Genomic DNA, 16,215 nt, shown 5'->3' with positions numbered 1-16,215 from the left:
GCTAGGTTTGAACATATGCCAAAATACGTGAAAGAGCTGAGAGGACAACTAGTGTACAGGGCTGCTAATATGATTGTCATGATGATGACAGTGTCTCTGATGTCTCTGGTGTCGTGACTCACTGGGCGCGCACACCAGGAGCTGCTTCGGCTTAGCACAACCACGAGAGCGTGCTGTGTACGTGTGCAGAACCCCCAAAAGGGGGCGATCTCTTACCTGGCCCGCTGCTTACCGAGTCCATCCTACCTTGGAACACTTTTTTCCTGTTCTTTTTAACAGTATTGGAGGAAATGAAAACATAAGCACGGTCACGACACTACCAAGTAAGTGACTTTCTCCATAAATTTGATAAATATCTGGAGCTGTTTATTATTAAAACACCTGCTATTATAAAAGGAGACACAGGAAAGAGTTACAATTTGTAGCATGACACAACCAATCCCTTTGTGTTTAATGTCCAACACTGAGTAAAAGTTGCGTAACAACCAGGCTATAGTATGCTGTGCATGACTTAACTATGTATTTTGTAGTTCCTAGGGTTTGGTTGCTTCAGTATTCTTCTGTCTAATATATGTTTGGGGTCAATGAATCAAAAATCTTAGCGCATAGCCTAAAGAAACTATTTTAACTGTATGGGAAAGTTGTTTCAGGCAGGAGCAGAATCACATTACAAGATCAGATTTTACATGCTTTTTAAAGGTCAGGACATTTTAGATCGGAGGTGTTTGTAAGGCTGGTTTGTAACCTAAGATCTAGAAGGGAATCTGGGGTCTTTGGGGTTAATACATCTGGGGAGATTGGGCTAAGAGATTTGATTCCAAACCATTTGCAGTTAGAGCATGATGGCATGAGAATCTCCTGCTTGAGTGTAGGGTTACCCAGCCTCGCTTACCAGGCAAAATGGCATTGCTAGCCAAGATGATTGTGTTAGGTGATCAGATATCTGAATTCATGAAATTCAGAGATCTTGAAGGCTGGGAAATAGTTGTATGGTGATGAATCTCCATGTTTGTTATACTTAAAGATGTCTGGGTGTTTTTTTAAGGTTTCTCCTAAAGCTTTTTAATGGTCTTTTGCTAAGGTCTAATCTTTATAGCCTCATTTGCTACCTGCCGCAGGAAGCAACATTGCAGGGTGCTGTCTTTTTCTGCAGATATTCTTCGTGAGTTCAACCCATCCTTGGTAGGGTATTCCACTGGCACTGGAACGCAGAATTCAGAAAATGCTGCACTCAACCAAGCTGTGGCAGGGGCTCGTTCAGAGTAAGAGGAAAACTCTTTTAACTTTACTAGAAATTTGATTTTTTTCTGTAAAACTCTTTTGTGACTAAAAAAGGCCCAAATCCTGGACTTTGGCAGGAGCACAATAAGTCAGATAGGTGAACCCGAAGAGGTTTCTTTAGCCCAACTCTAGCATGAAGGCCAAGAAATGTGATGAGCACTTTGCTGTGTTTCTAATCTATGTCAAATAAATTAGCAACAAAAGCAATACTTTCTCCAGTATTTCCAACCAAGAAAGTCAAAGCACTTTACAAGCGTTGATCATTAAGCTTCACATCCCTCTCCTGTTATGAATCAGAGAAAAGATATCCCCATTTTATAGGAGGTATATTCAAATGCTCTTGTCAGCAGGACCAAGAGTTTGTGTAGAGACACTAAGAGAAAATTGTGGATTGTTTAATTCCTGGTCTAGCAGAGCTGGGAATTAACTAGAGGTCACTATGCTCAGTCCTCAGTGCAATTTTTATCCTATTTTTTTTCCATTGGAGACGCTTCTTATAAGACAAATTTCAGTGGCTTCAGGCCTTATAATAACATTGATATATGCACAGATGTTTCAGTGATATGTGTACTGTCTGATGTTGGGAAGGAGAAAAGTGCGTTTCCTGTATAGCTTGTAAAGGTGTAACTATGCAGCATTTGCAAAGTGGTCGAGTGCCTGTTGGATGTTAATTATTTTATCTTTTTTTTTTTTTTCTTTTCCCATCACTATCTCAAAGTATAGCCTATTTTGGGTATCATATATTTCAGTCAATGAGAATTTAACTTTCTCAGGTGTTTTTAGCCATTATATGAGGGTTGTCCATTCATCAGCTTTCCTCCTTGCCCTGCTGTCTATGCAGGATTCCTTTTTTATTTTCATTATTTTACTTTTTTGATTTTACTTTTATTTTTAGGGATGTTCCTCAACAGGTTAGAAAACTGGTGGACCGCATGAAGAACAATACTGTGAGTTTAACATGTCATTAATATCTCTAGAACAAAGTTACATGGCTTCATGATTTCTAACAGACCAACAGCAGATGCCAAGGGTGAATGCCAAACATTAAAGCTGTAGGTACAGCAGTGTAATCCTTCTCAGTAAGGAGTGTGAGTCAGCACAAAATAAGCTATAACTTTCTCTTAAATGAATTTGTACCAGCATGTGATAGTTACTATCAAACACAGATAATTGCAACCTTCTTATCATTTTTACTGGAAGTGGCTATAAATTCAGTGCTGTTACTTCCCCTCCCAACCTATGTCACACTGTCAGATGACAGAGCTTTTTCTCTGTGAGGATTTTGCTGTGTTGCTATTAATTATCTTGTAAGCAGATGGTTTTTACCAGCAATAATGATATATGCTAGGATGTTGAGGGCAAGCTTTTCAAGTAGCAAATCATGTGGAGTGAACATGTGAAGTAAGGAAGGGACTTGTTTTCTTTAAAAATATTTTAGTCCCTTCTTTCATCTAGTCATCAGCTGATTTTTGACTTACATATTTGTTGTTAGGAATTATTTGATTAATGGTCTGTAAAGCACACATTAAGCTGAGGATTGCTTGCATATTTTTCACCTCAGCTCGTGTTTGAATGTTTGCTATTTGTAATTTGACAAATGTGCTATGCAATCACTGACCTAAGTTACATTATAATAGTTTGGCTTTCCAATTGTGCATTTGGAAAGCAGCCAAAAAGCCTTCAAGATAACTCTGTGTGCATGTCTAGTGTAAATACTCTGGTGCATACATATTGGCAAAAATATTTGCAGTACCTTTCTTTTTGGTTCACTTTCTTGTAAACAAGATTTCGATCTGATGGCTGTATCTGAAAAGAGATTAAAAGGAATAGCAACTAACAATGAAGGGTTGGATGGTTTTCATTCTAACAATTCATGGCCTCTAAGCACTATTCTGTCGTATTTATTGGCCTGAGAATGTTATACAACAGAAATCAATGCAAATATCTTTTATTTAAATAGTAAACATTTTTATTTAACTAAAAATTTCTTTCTGGTAGAGGTCATATACCTTTGATTTAAGAGCTCTTTTTTTTCCACTCTTTTTAGAACACCTGTTTTTTAAAGTAGGAAAATTTTCCCCCCTTGTAATTTGGATAAGTACGTTTTGACACCAAACTACTGAACAGCGTATTTAGTAGCTGGGATATGTTGCCTCCTGAGTTTGAAGAAAGATGTTTTTAAACCACTCGAGGCTGATGTTCTATTGCTGCTTTTCTTACTATTGTTTTGCAGTGAAATTAAAGCATTAGGATACTGAGCACAACCACCACTACATGGTACTAAGCATATCTGAACCTTTCCTCAAAGCTAAGAAGATGTTTATTTACAGTAACATAATTACCTTGATTTAGTTATCTATCCCTTTGCAAAATCTGTCCAGAAGAAAAAAGTGCTGTAATTTTTTACCGTTACTGTTAGAGTTAATATTGCCCCACTATTCTTTGCAGTTTGTCTCACAGCAAGACTAAAATATATTGCCCTCCAGGGTTTTCCAGCAGGATAGCTGCATTATTTATGACACAGTAAACCACATACCATAATTTTTGCAGTGAAGATATATTTCTAGAACTGCAGGAAGAGTCACTCTGTATACACAAAATATTACTAAGAAAAGCATATAGACAGATTTTGAGCAACAGTTTTCTGAAGCAAATAATTTTACATGATGCCATTGATATTGTAAACCTGGTTTAGATCATAGTACTTTGTACATCTTCAGTCATGACTACAAACTTCTTTTTGTTCTGGATGCTTAGAGGATGATAGCCAAGTACCCTGAGAAATGGGAAAATTGTGTTTAGCATGTTACCTGCCTCTTCCTCCTTTTCTTTTTTTTAATTAATAACTTTCATTCCATCTCCTTCTGTGTGCAGAGAATAAATTTTCAGACTGACTGGAAGCTCATAACACTTTTCATAGGAGGAAATGACCTATGCAGATTCTGCGAGGATCCAGTAAGTTCCCTGCTGCCTGCAGCATGAACTAGGCATAGGATTTTTATGCATTTCAGGGGTGAGAAGGAGGAACTCAGTGGGTGAGATCAAAATAACATAGGTCTTGATTGTGCAGCTCTGGAATGTAATTCAGCTCTGGAATGTAATTGTACTGAGACCTTCAGATTGTCCAACCCAATGTTTTGACCAAGTTAGCGGTATCTTTAGAACGCCTGTAAATTACATAATTGTTGCTACTTTGCTTTGCTGTTAACTAAGGTTAACTTTTTGTTGCATAGCCCCTTTACTTCCTGTGGATAAAAGGTTAAGAGTTTTTGCTCCTCTCTGCATTGTGCACAGTCACACTCTTAAGTCTTACTTGATGCTCTCTTACCATTTGCAGTACTATGGGAAAGGTTCTAACCACAGCTCATGCTAATGTAATTATATATAATATAATATATATTGTATATGTATATAATATACATACTGTATCTAGCCTTTGATACGTGTGATTACAGAGGAGGTGAAAGGCTGTGGCAGACTCCTCACTTAGGGATGAAGGTTACCTACTTACAAGCAGTTGAGCACATACTTTTCATTTTGCATGATTAATTTCAAATCAGGAAAAACAGCAAAGCAGCACAGTAAGATGGTTGTAAAACAAGGAGGGAGCAAATGAAACATTCCTACCTTCTGCTCCTGACCCAAGCACAAAATGGTAGTTGCACATAACTGGGGTGGATGGCAAGGGATAACATATCTCCATCCAAAGTTCACACTGACCTTTATGTTGCACAAGTACAAATAGCGCCAACCACAATGCTCTGGGTGAGCTGTGGTTTAGGAAATGAATGAGAGATCTGAGCTGCCTAGTTCCGTAGAGTTGGCAAGTAGAGGGGCTCGCAAGGAACTTCTCCTTGAAATTAAATGAGAGAGAAATAAGGCTGACAATCAGACAAGTGTTTCTCATAAGAAAGTTTATTTGACTGTTGAATAGTTCCTCAAATGAAAAAATAAATGTTGGATTACCTGAGACAATAAAATTAGAGGGCTTAAACCACTAAAATGGAACAAGGAAATTTTGGCAATAAAAGTGTATGAAGTCATTTCATTCTCAGATAAACACCTAAGTTTTGCCAGTTGCTTTTTGTGGGAGGCAAGGAGCATATGGGAAACATGTTCTTATATTCCATACAGCAGAAGCAAACTTTTACATAAAGTGTTCTCTCCAAAATGTGGTCCCTGTTAGTGAGTTGTTAGCCATGCTTTTAAGACCAGCCCAAGCAAGCCTGGGGATTGAGAATGCTGTGATATCTGATAATATCCCCTGAATTTTCACCCTCACTGGTACCCGGTGACTGCTAGATCTTTTCTTCTGAGTGAGAGAGCTGTGATGGGAAAGAAGAAAAGCAGAGGCAGGACAGTTTTGCCTATGGCTAGAAACATCAACGCTGCTGTGAGAGGCTCTAGCTAGTCACTGTTGTGCCTATCTCTGTAAACTGGTAATAAAATTCAACCCTCTTGCTTCAACAGGCTCACCATTCTCCTGAAAACTACACCTATAATCTACAAATAGCTTTGGACTTACTTCACGAAGAGGTAAATCAAACTTTTCTAGTATGTGGGAGGAGGGGTCGTGTTCTGTTTCCAAAGCAGTCACTGATTATTGATTAAGAATTTGTTTTGTTGGTTTCATATGCAGAGCACTGCTGTATGCAGAGGTGCTTGCTTGCAGGAAAATCTTCATAAAAGACAAAAAAGGCTGGAGAAGTATTTTACCAAAAATATTTACAAAGGCTGGAGAAGTATTTGGTTCTAGCTGATGTGCTATGGATAAGTAATGTAAAAAATATTGTAAAAAAAAGTGTTGTAAAAAAGTGTTGTAAAAAGCTGAACAAACATGTTATTCATTGACTAGAAAATGCTTTGCTTGTTCATTAAACTGCAAATAAATATGGTTTTGTGGTCATTAAGAGAGAGATTTTGATATTCCCCATAAGGGTAAGAATGATGAGAGTACCTGAAGAATTTGCAGGTGTCTGAGTCATGCTGAGACCTACAACAACTTGTTTGGCCCTTTTTGAAGCCATCATTTTCAAGTGACCAGCCATCAACATTTAAAATAGAACTAGGTAGTACAGGCAGAGGCTGTAATTTAGTATTGCATGTGTGGGGGATTAATTATTGAGAAAGTACTTTTGGACACCTCTGTTATAAATAATGCAAGCTGCTTGAATCAGCAGGCTGCTGCCCGAGGTTTGCTGTGGCTGTGCAGGAGCAAAGGCAACACTCTGTGCTCCAGGAGTTTACTCTGAGTTTGCTTATTCTCTTGGCAGGTTCCACGGGCATATGTGAACCTGGTGACGATACTGCCCATTGCAAGCCTCCGGGAGCTGCACGCATGGCAAAACAATACCTGCCCAAAGCGGCTTATGAGGTTTGAAGGCTGTTAATGTTGCAGCTCTCATTTTTGCTCACAGAAGGCTGCAAGGTCTTCTTGGGAAACTTTTTTCTTAAAGAGAAAAGGTTCTAGTATTTCAGACCACCAAATACCTTCCTCTGTGCATGTGCATGTACCTACATTTTTATTTCAACACAGCATTCAGAAATACCTGTCTGCCTGACACTGTCTCTGTGTCTGAGCCCTGCTGTTACCACTTTTAGTGGAGGTGCCATTTTAATGACTCACCACTTACCCTGCAAGTGAGTTCAAGCCAGAGCAGAAAGAGCTCAACTGTGCACTCTTTGGCAAAGATAGAGAAGACACTAAGACACAAGGTTGTCTTGTTTTATTTGCAGATTTATACCTTTCTACAGTCTTAAAACTCTCCCTCTTGTTTCTGTAGTTTTCAATATCTGTAATCTCATTGCTGATTATTAGTTTTATTGCTAATCAGTCTCAAGTAGATGTCAGGGATGCTTAATCATGCCACCTGTTGCATTATGGCTCAGCAGTCCTCCCAGGCCAGTGTGAGTCCACCACTGAAGTGGCAGGTCTGCACCCTTAGTGGACTTTAGGTCACTCAGGTAGGGTCCTGCATGTTCCCACAGACTTGCTTCTGGCAGGACTTGCTTGGTTTCAGAAAAGCAAATCTCTGCTTTTCTGGACAGACAGGGAGAATAACCTCATCCTGTGAATGTAGACGGCCATTGAAGGTGGTTTTACAGGAGGAACATATATGCAACCCTCTTTCTCTGATTTAAGGGCTCTCTCATGGCTGTCAGTGGAAAATCAGTTTTGAAACTCAAACTGCTGGTGATCCTGATAACCATTTGTAGTTTTGCTTTTTAGCAAATGCTATTGGCTAGAGCACACAAGTATCTGAAGGCCCTAATCATTGGACAAGGGTAGTTAGTTGAGCCTTTAATATTAGATTATCTCATGATAATTGTAACCTTTCCCCATCATTTCAGGTGCCATGCTGAATTTAACATTTGTTTGTCTGGCAGCAAGCTGAATTTACAGGGTAATAAGCAGACCCTGTGTGGGATCATAAATGCCATTCTATCAAGTTGAAGAAGGACCTGAAGGAGGCTTTTGATCTTGAAAGCTTGTTTCTTTTTCTCTGAGAATAGCAAATAGCCTAAAAAGAAACTATGTATGTCTCTGATAATTTTGCCTTGCTTATGTTACTGAAACTTCTGAAAACACAATTTAGATTTGTATTGCCTTTCATATGGATGTACTGTGGAAGTTAAATCTTTTGTTAGTTGCTCTCCATTAAGACAAGTTTGGAAGTAGTAGGGATCTGTGTATACTTTACATGTATCAACCGTATCTCTATAGAAGATATTTCTCTAAGAGCTCTCTCAGGGATGCTTTACTGTGGTCATATGTCAGGATTTTTTAAAGGAGTCCTTTTTCTCGATTGAATTTCTCAAGTAGTAATGCGGCATGCCCAGGAAGAGCAAGAAAAATATTCATGTGCTAGAAAGTTAAAAATTTCAGGGAGGGATAAAGGTGGCCAATACGAGTTCGTAGAATCTTAAAATTGTTCAGGTTAGAATAGCTCTGTAAGGATGGAGATTCCAGTGTCAGTCTTGGTGACTCCCCATGAAACATCCTGTTATCTCTGACTGTCTCAGTTGATTAGAACGGATTCGTGAGAATTCAATCTTGAAGGATGCTTGCATAGTTCTGCTGAAGCAAACCATGTTGTGCAGGTATACCTGTGAACAGTTTTTGTGGTGGGTTCGCCCCAGATGCCAGCCAAGTACTCAATACAGCCCCTCAATCACCCCATTCTAGCAGCTTGAGGGAGAAAACAAGGATTGTGAGCTAGAAAATTCATGAGTCACACTAAAGACAAGTAAGCCACTTACCAAGTATCATCAGAGGCAAAACTGACCTGATTTGGAGAACTTAATTGTAGTTATTGTTCATGATTATAAATGTTTATTTAGCAATTCAGGTATTGGGAAATAAACAAACGAGTTAGACAGTTAAAGCTCCTATCCTCCCTCTTTCTCAGGTTCAGCTTTGTTACAAGCACTTCTCCCTCCACTCTTGTTACTGCCATAGGGTACCCCCAGTCCCTTCAGTGAGGCATGGGTAGCACAGGGGCTTGCGGTCTGGATCTGGTATCTCTCTGCCACTCCTTCCTGCTCACTCTTGTCCTGTGCTCTGAAATGAGTCCTTCAGAAGTGTGTGTCTGCTGGTTGTGGTTCCATCCAGGAGTGCCTGCTCTGCCTTGGAGCACCTCCTCCTCACCCCTGCTGTTCTCTCTTCCTCTCCCTCTCTGGTGTTTTCTGTTGTTTCTTAAGTAGGTTTTCACAGAGGCACCACCATCTTAGCTGAGAGGCTCAGCCATGCCCTGTGGTTGGTTTGTTGAAGCTGTGTCCAGCAGTCAGTGCTGGCCTCTCCTCACAGAGGTCACTCCTCGTGCTGAAACCTTGCCGTGGGTACCCAGTACAGTTTTTGCTTTAGAGACTTTTCCTCTCTTTATCTTCATTAATTTATCCCTAATAAATGTGTTTCTGCTCAAGAACTGAGACTGTGCAGTAACTCTAATGAGATCTAATATTCTCATTGAGTGGCCTTTCAGAGAAATCCCTCTCAGAGCTTTTAATCCTGTAGCTTGTCAGCTTGGGAAGAGGGGGGAGGAAAGAAAATCAGATCTCAGCACCATGCTCTTATCCCACAGGATCCTGTGCCGTTGTGTCATAACTCCTGAGGACAACTCCAGTGAGTTAAAGATGTTGATCTACTTTAACAGAAGGTATCAGGTAAGGCACATGGCATTTGTTACAAGTTCAGTGTCATCCTTCCGTTGACCGAGGGACCGCAGATGGGCTAATATTTGGAAGTGGAGGACAGTTACCTCTCATTTTAATGGTATATTTGTAGTTGTGATTAAAAAAAAAACGAGCGGGAAATAGGAGTAGGCTCAAAATCTTTGCAACTTTATTACCCTAAACCAACAAAACAGATGAAAAGAAAGCCATAGAAAGCCTTTACAGAGCCATAGAAAGTAGAGTATGTCAGACAGTGAGCAGTTTTTTTATCATTTCTGTTATTGGAGATCAGATGAAGTCAAACAACATGTTAACTCAGGAACAAGCTTTCAGACACAGCATGTCAGGCAAACTGAAAATGCTTTGGTGGTTCTGGAAGATCTTTTTGACAGAAAACCTAATTACTGAGCAGGCTGCCAGTCCTTGTTAGCCAGTCAGCCATTCCTGGCCTGTCTCTCTGCAAAGAAGCCCAGAGTGCATGTCAAAAAAAGGTAGCTGCACTGACTGCCTGGGGCAAGCCAGAAACTGTGGCCACATCTGGGAGTGGGAACTCCTGGGTGAGATGTAAATGGATGGAATGACTTGATGAGATGAACATAGAAAAAGGAATGATGACAACTTTTCTTTGACTCTTTAGGAGAGAACCCGCCAGTTAGTGGAGAGTGGAAGGTATGACACTAAGGATGATTTCACAGTGGTTATGCAGCCATTTATGACTAATTTGGACATGCCAAAAACACAGGTAAAAACAACCAAAAATACACACCCAAAATTAAATCCTGGTGCAATTCCCCTGAGTTGTCAAAATTGTCTTAGCAGGTTTTTTACCTAATAATAATCATTACATTCAGTTAACATTCGAAGTTGCAGAAAATGTTTATGGAATAATGGAGATAACGGGCAACAGAAATAGAGACCTTACAGACACAATTTGGGGCACTGCAATTTAGTTCAAAGTTTTCATCAGGGAGTACTTGCTCTATATTCCCTATGCATCAACAAATCCTTTCCAGTACTTTGATAAATGACTTTTGGTAGGAAAACCGACATGTTTCAAAACACTTTAATGTGTGATTCTCAAGGAAAGTAAAGAATACAATCAATATCTGTGCCCAGGTATTTTGTACTCAGAGCCACAGTGATCTGTATTCCTTGTTACTTTGGAAATCCTATATTAAAAAACTTTAAAAGGCTTCTTAGTTCTGAATTACTAATGTTCTTAGGCCTGGTTTAATTCTCTTGGCCTCAGAGGCCTTTGTGGCTACTTTGATTAGAAGTCAACTGATACCTCGCTGAAAGAGAGAGGGCATAATGTACAGCTTGTTGCATATTTACTGTCTCTGTGACAGCACCCATCTTATTCTCTAGGAGGGCTGGCCGGATGATTCATATTTTGCCCCAGATTGTTTCCACTTCAGCCAGAAGACTCATTCCCAGGCTGCACGTGCTTTGTGGAACAACATGGTAAGATTTTTAAAGGTTATGTTGGTCTCGCCCTGTTTACTCCATCCTGCCCTTGGCAGCAAAACAACTCCCAGGGAGCTACTGGGTAACTAGCCATTTCTCTTCTGAATTGTGTTTACAAAGGCAAAGAGTGATCATATGAAGAAAGGTCACCTGAATTGTTAAACCAGTCATATCAAACCAGTAAATCTCAGGGTATGTTAAGGCTGGGAGTGTTGGGACTTCCCTCAGGGAGATGTCTGTCAGGCACATTGATTAGCAGGTCACATTCATGGTATATGGGAATTAGCCCTTTCAGCACTCAAAGAAGCAGTGCGCGGAGGCAGGTGCCAGCATTGGTGCATTGCAACTGCAATGGTCTTGCTGTGCTGCAGAGGTGGTTCCCAGTGGCTGGCAACACATTGCTCTCTGATACTCATCTGCTTTTCTTCTGTGTACCCTGCTTTTTCCCACAGGTGGAGCCCTTAGGGGAGAAGACAGATAATCAGCGCATAGAGGATGAGATCGTTCTCAAATGTCCAAATGCGGTAAGTTCTGAGGGTGTCTGTGTTTATATGGGGGTGCTAGGGGTGGCTGGGAATCTGTGTGAGCCTTTACCAACTGCCTGCAGTGCTGTTTCTGTGAGCGGGCTCTGCTCTTCCCCATATAGTTTGTGCCACTGCCACCAAGAGCAGTATGAACATTCCCCCATGAGTTGGAGGGCAAGCTCATCCCAGGAGTAAACTTCCTCACAGTCACACGTCACAGTTGGCCAAAACATGAGGGAATGGTGTTTGGCCTACCTAGTCAAGATTGTTAAGTATCCACACTGACTGACAGAGCTTCAATGGGGGGAATGGGGGAATAGAGCAACGATGACACCAGTCAGCACAGCTCTGTAGATGTCACTGGGGCTGCCTTGCAGGGGGACCACAAGCTTCTTGTTAACCACATACGGAAGGGTCCTGCACGAATTCTCTAATTTCTGGCTGTATAAAAATATAGCCTTAGGTTTATACTGTTGTTACAAGGATTTTTAAAAGGCCATTTATTTTCTTTCTTTTTTTTTTATTTTAAATCCCTGAGATTTATTTGCATCTAGCTACTAATCATATACAGACAGCTGACAAATGAAGTTTGGAGAATGGAAATCTCCATGCATCTCTGATGCTTTGCATTGACTCAGATTGCCTTGTTTTGTAGGCTATGCCGTTCCTGAGGACATATAAGAACAGTAATTACACATACCCTAACCAAACTCCAGTAAGTGCTAACGTCACCATCCCACTGTTACTCTGCTGCATCTGTTCCTGTATGGTAACCAAATGAATAATTTTCTGCAGCACAGGGGAAATCAGTCTTTGGCCGAAGGTGCTTGGGAGGCTGAGTGCATGGTGCAGAACAGGAATGTACTCCCTGGGTTAGACAAAATGCATCCAGAAACTCCTGTAAGAACACATGTTCAGACAGCAGTTATCAGTTATCAGTCCAGGATGCTATGCTGTTCAGAGCAACACTGAATATGACTATTGAATTGAGCAACCAAGACCTGTCTAGTTAATTACATGCTGAAGAGGCTCTGGTTTATCCACCTGGCCTCTGCTGGGAAGATCCTAGTTAGTACTGACTGTATTTGCTAGCCAAATGCTATTCAGCTTTCTTCTCTTTAGAATTATGGAAGCCAGCTGCCATGTGAGGACAGGTCTCCATCCTCCCCTCCTGCAACTTCAGGTAGTCTTGCCTGTTTTATATTAAGAGTTTGAATTACTTCCAACTGTTCTTCAAGATGAGTGTTAATTTTTGCTGAAATGACTGCTGGACTGTGAAAAACACTGCTCAGAAAGGATATGATGTTTTTCAGCAGCTATTTAACAGATACAATGCCATGCTGTCACATAAGGTAGCTGTCTAACTAATTAGCTCTACTGAACTCACAGCCAGTAGAGAACCTCAAAGTATCTTGTGATAAAACCCAAATTTGAGTGCTGACATAGCCTATAAGTGATACCACCTAAATCTCATGGAAAGAAACTGTAAATCCAACTTCATGCATATTAGTGCAGTATTCAGTTTTTCAAATAACTTCATATTGTCTTCTCTTTAGTCCTCTTATGTCTTCTTGCAACTTTAATATACTATTCCTGCTTTGTGTAATTCTGCGTTACTTTACTGTCACCTTGGTGCTGGATGTTGTTTGCCACTTATTGTTATTTGCTCCTTGCTCTTCTGTCTTTTCAGCAGAAATGTTAACCATTGGCATATTGAATAATACGCATACGTTGCTGCTACAATCACACGAGATGAGCTGGAAAGAGCTCCTGATTTATCACTTGGGTATTGCAAAAGCAACATGACAGAGCATCACAGGGCACAATGGCATATTTCACAACACAAAGTAACTAAAAAGAATAGCTATTTCCTATCCAGGTTCAACTGCATCTCTTTCCTTTGCAGTGCATTCCCTAAAGCCAGCTGATGTGAAAATTATAGCAGCCCTTGGGGATTCTTTGACGGTAAGAAGATAGTGCTTTTACTGCTCCCTTGCTAAAACTACAAACACGTGCCTGCTCTGGTGGAGAGGAAATAGCTGATATACCTATAAGCAAAGATCGGTTCATTCAATAAATCTAGCAGCTAGAACAAGAAAGAAGGTGTCACTCTTCCAGCACTCTGTTCCCCTCCCCACATATTCACATGCTTTTGAACTTATGCTAAGACACACACAAATCCTTTGAAGAGGTGCCTGAATTCAGTAGTTTGCTGAATTGGAGACAGAAGAGATCAGATGCTGTCGAAACTAATGGAACATAACACAAGGCTAAGAGTACTGCGCTTTTCAAAGACTTTTCTAAATAGGAATGGACTGATGAACCTGTTCTTCTCCCTCTGTTCTTTCAGGAACAGAATGCAGGGGTGTTGAATAATAGCATTTTATTTATTTGAGCATTAATGAGTTAAGGATGTATGGAGTGAGAGCCCTCTGACTTGATGTATTTCAGAAGATACTTAGTCTGATTTTCTTTATCAAGATGTAGTTCTTACTGATGATGATTATTTTTGGTAACCAGGAAGGAATATGTCTCAAAATCCAGACGTTCTATGTTCCAGTTATGTCCTTCTGTCTAATGTTTTCATACGGGTCAAGGACTGAAATTCTACAGCCAGGTTAAAGGAAACAATTGTATCCAAAGATACAGCTGGAACATAGGTTTCTCTGAATCTGAGCCTTAACAACAAAGACATTGTTTGTATAAACCATGAAACCTTTACAACAATCTTGCAGACATATTGTCACAACTCCTATGCACAGGAAGCTACTGAAATAAATAGAAGCACTTGAATGCAAACCTGCAATATCAACAAATAAAAGATATTCCATATTTGGTTGTGGTTGCCATATTGTAATATCCAGAACCCGGCAGGTGTTTCTGCTTCTAAGTATAGTCTATAGGAACTGGGAATAAAATCTGCTTTCATAGAATGTGCAGTGATGTATTGCTGTCTGAGAGCTGCATTTGGCCTGTGTGTGGTTATTCTGATCACCAATATTCTCTTAACTCAATAAAGCTTATATAAGAAAATGTAATAGTATGGTTTAATCTGAGGTAGTAGCAAATAGTCTACCTGGTCTTGTGCTGTACTGAAGTACTAACCAGTACCCAAATTTAGAATGAAACTACAAAATCACAGCTGATAGGAAATACTCTCCTTCTGAATTCTGAGGTGTTTTAGGAGGGATGCATCTGCTAGCTTGCCTCTTTCTTCAGGATGAGTATAGAGAGTGCTTCCTCCTTTCTCTAGTATTGCTTTAAGTCTTTCCATTTAGCACAATACTTTTCAAAGTGGTATGTAGGTATTATGGTGCTTCTTTCTGATATATGTTTGTTTTCTCTTGTGAGTTCATATAGTGTTTCTTATCATTAGCTGGAAAGTTTCATCTGTTTGATTAAGATGTCTTCATCATTGTTGAGTAATGCAACCATAAAAGAATTATTTAGCTCATCTAGACCCGTGAGAAGAAAGTCTTTGTTCCACAGCTCCATCATACGTTTTGTGTGTCATATATACAATATGATGTTGTAAATAATTACAAAAGGTATTGTTGTGCTCTTCAGGGGAAAGGTTGGGGAAAAGCCGGATGCCTTCAAAAGTAAACAAAACAACTTTTTTTATTTAAATTAGTAAATTTTATTTGTTACATGTCTGTATTACAAATTACTATTGCATTAATAATTGTGTTTTAATTTCATTTGGTTAATGAAAAATAATGTCCAGGCTGGTGCAGGAATTGCCTCAGATACTCTTGAGGATTTAGCCACTCAATACCGGGGACTGTCTTGGAGGTAAGTCTTCAGCCACGGTGATGAAGAGATGTGTATTCTTTCCTGTAAATAATGCTATTCTCTTCCACACATTTTGGGTCTTTCAGCTGTTAGGAAGTTGAAAAAAAAGGTTGCTCCTCAGGCCAGAGTTTCTTGAGAACATGCATCAAGATCCAGGATTTGTCATAAAGGTGGCTTCACAGAAAATGTTTTCAGCAGTGGATTTTAAGCTAGCCTTTTGATTTCTCTCATGCTTTCGTTTTTGGCTGTTTGCAACAGTTTGTATTTCTATGTCAGGATTTCAAGTTGGAAATCTACAAAACTGCTGGAAAATCACTGAAACAAGTCAGATCTAGTAGGTTTTGGAACTTCTCAAGTTTTCTGTTTCTGAACATTTTATAGTACCATGGAAAACAGTTTGTTTAACCAGAGGACTTTTACCAGATGCTGCATATAGTTATAAAAGACTTAAGTTGTTTCATTGTAGTGATGTAGCTCAGTTGATGCTGACTGAAGCAGCTCTGTGCTGTACTAATACTTCTCTGTAAGACAGGGTGTGGCCTCAGTATGTCCTCGGTCAATAGGAAAGCTGGAGAGAACATATCCATCTGCATGAAGAAGGAAAAGAGAGTGAGGAGCTGCTGTTGAAGCTCTCTTGTCACCCAGGGGCTGTCTGGTTTTGGTGTTGCCTTAAAAGTGCCTTTGTGAGGCTGGAGTTGGCCTCAAAGCTGGCCTACTAATTTACAGTACTTAAGGGCTTGATCTTTTGAGTATGCACCTATCTCAGGTATTTTTCTGCCACTTGGTGAATGATTGACCATACCCTTCAACATCTGCGAGATCATGCAATCCTTCTGACAAGCATCTTCACCACTGAAACTGCAGCCATTCTACCCATTAGCATTTCCACTTTTATCCTCTCCATGTATTCTGATATATTGATAGTTACCAAATTAATCACTCTTTGCTTCTTCCCATGATGTGTGGTAGGTTTTCG

General features: G+C 39.9%; 1 protein-coding gene across 1 annotated transcript in view; it reads left to right on the top strand.

Annotated features, from left to right (window-relative positions):
* The window catches only part of PLB1 (phospholipase B1), an 87,288-nt gene that overhangs the window by 28,633 nt on the left and 42,440 nt on the right, over positions 1–16,215 (top strand). Inside the window, exons 20-33 of the mRNA XM_032681364.1 lie at positions 280–323; positions 1,154–1,262; positions 2,177–2,228; positions 4,156–4,236; positions 5,752–5,817; positions 6,555–6,655; positions 9,363–9,444; positions 10,091–10,195; positions 10,822–10,917; positions 11,373–11,444; positions 12,100–12,159; positions 12,567–12,627; positions 13,351–13,409; positions 15,172–15,239. Of these exons, the coding sequence (XP_032537255.1) occupies positions 280–323; positions 1,154–1,262; positions 2,177–2,228; positions 4,156–4,236; positions 5,752–5,817; positions 6,555–6,655; positions 9,363–9,444; positions 10,091–10,195; positions 10,822–10,917; positions 11,373–11,444; positions 12,100–12,159; positions 12,567–12,627; positions 13,351–13,409; positions 15,172–15,239 (1,056 nt within the window). The remainder of the gene's footprint in view (positions 1–279; positions 324–1,153; positions 1,263–2,176; positions 2,229–4,155; positions 4,237–5,751; positions 5,818–6,554; positions 6,656–9,362; positions 9,445–10,090; positions 10,196–10,821; positions 10,918–11,372; positions 11,445–12,099; positions 12,160–12,566; positions 12,628–13,350; positions 13,410–15,171; positions 15,240–16,215) is intronic.

Source organism: Chiroxiphia lanceolata, chromosome 3 (genome assembly GCF_009829145.1).
Source record: "Chiroxiphia lanceolata isolate bChiLan1 chromosome 3, bChiLan1.pri, whole genome shotgun sequence".
In the NCBI taxonomy this organism is placed as follows: Eukaryota; Metazoa; Chordata; class Aves; order Passeriformes; family Pipridae; genus Chiroxiphia; species Chiroxiphia lanceolata.
The sequence above is the reverse complement of the archived record's forward strand: the minus strand, read 5'-3'. Positions and strand labels throughout refer to the sequence as shown.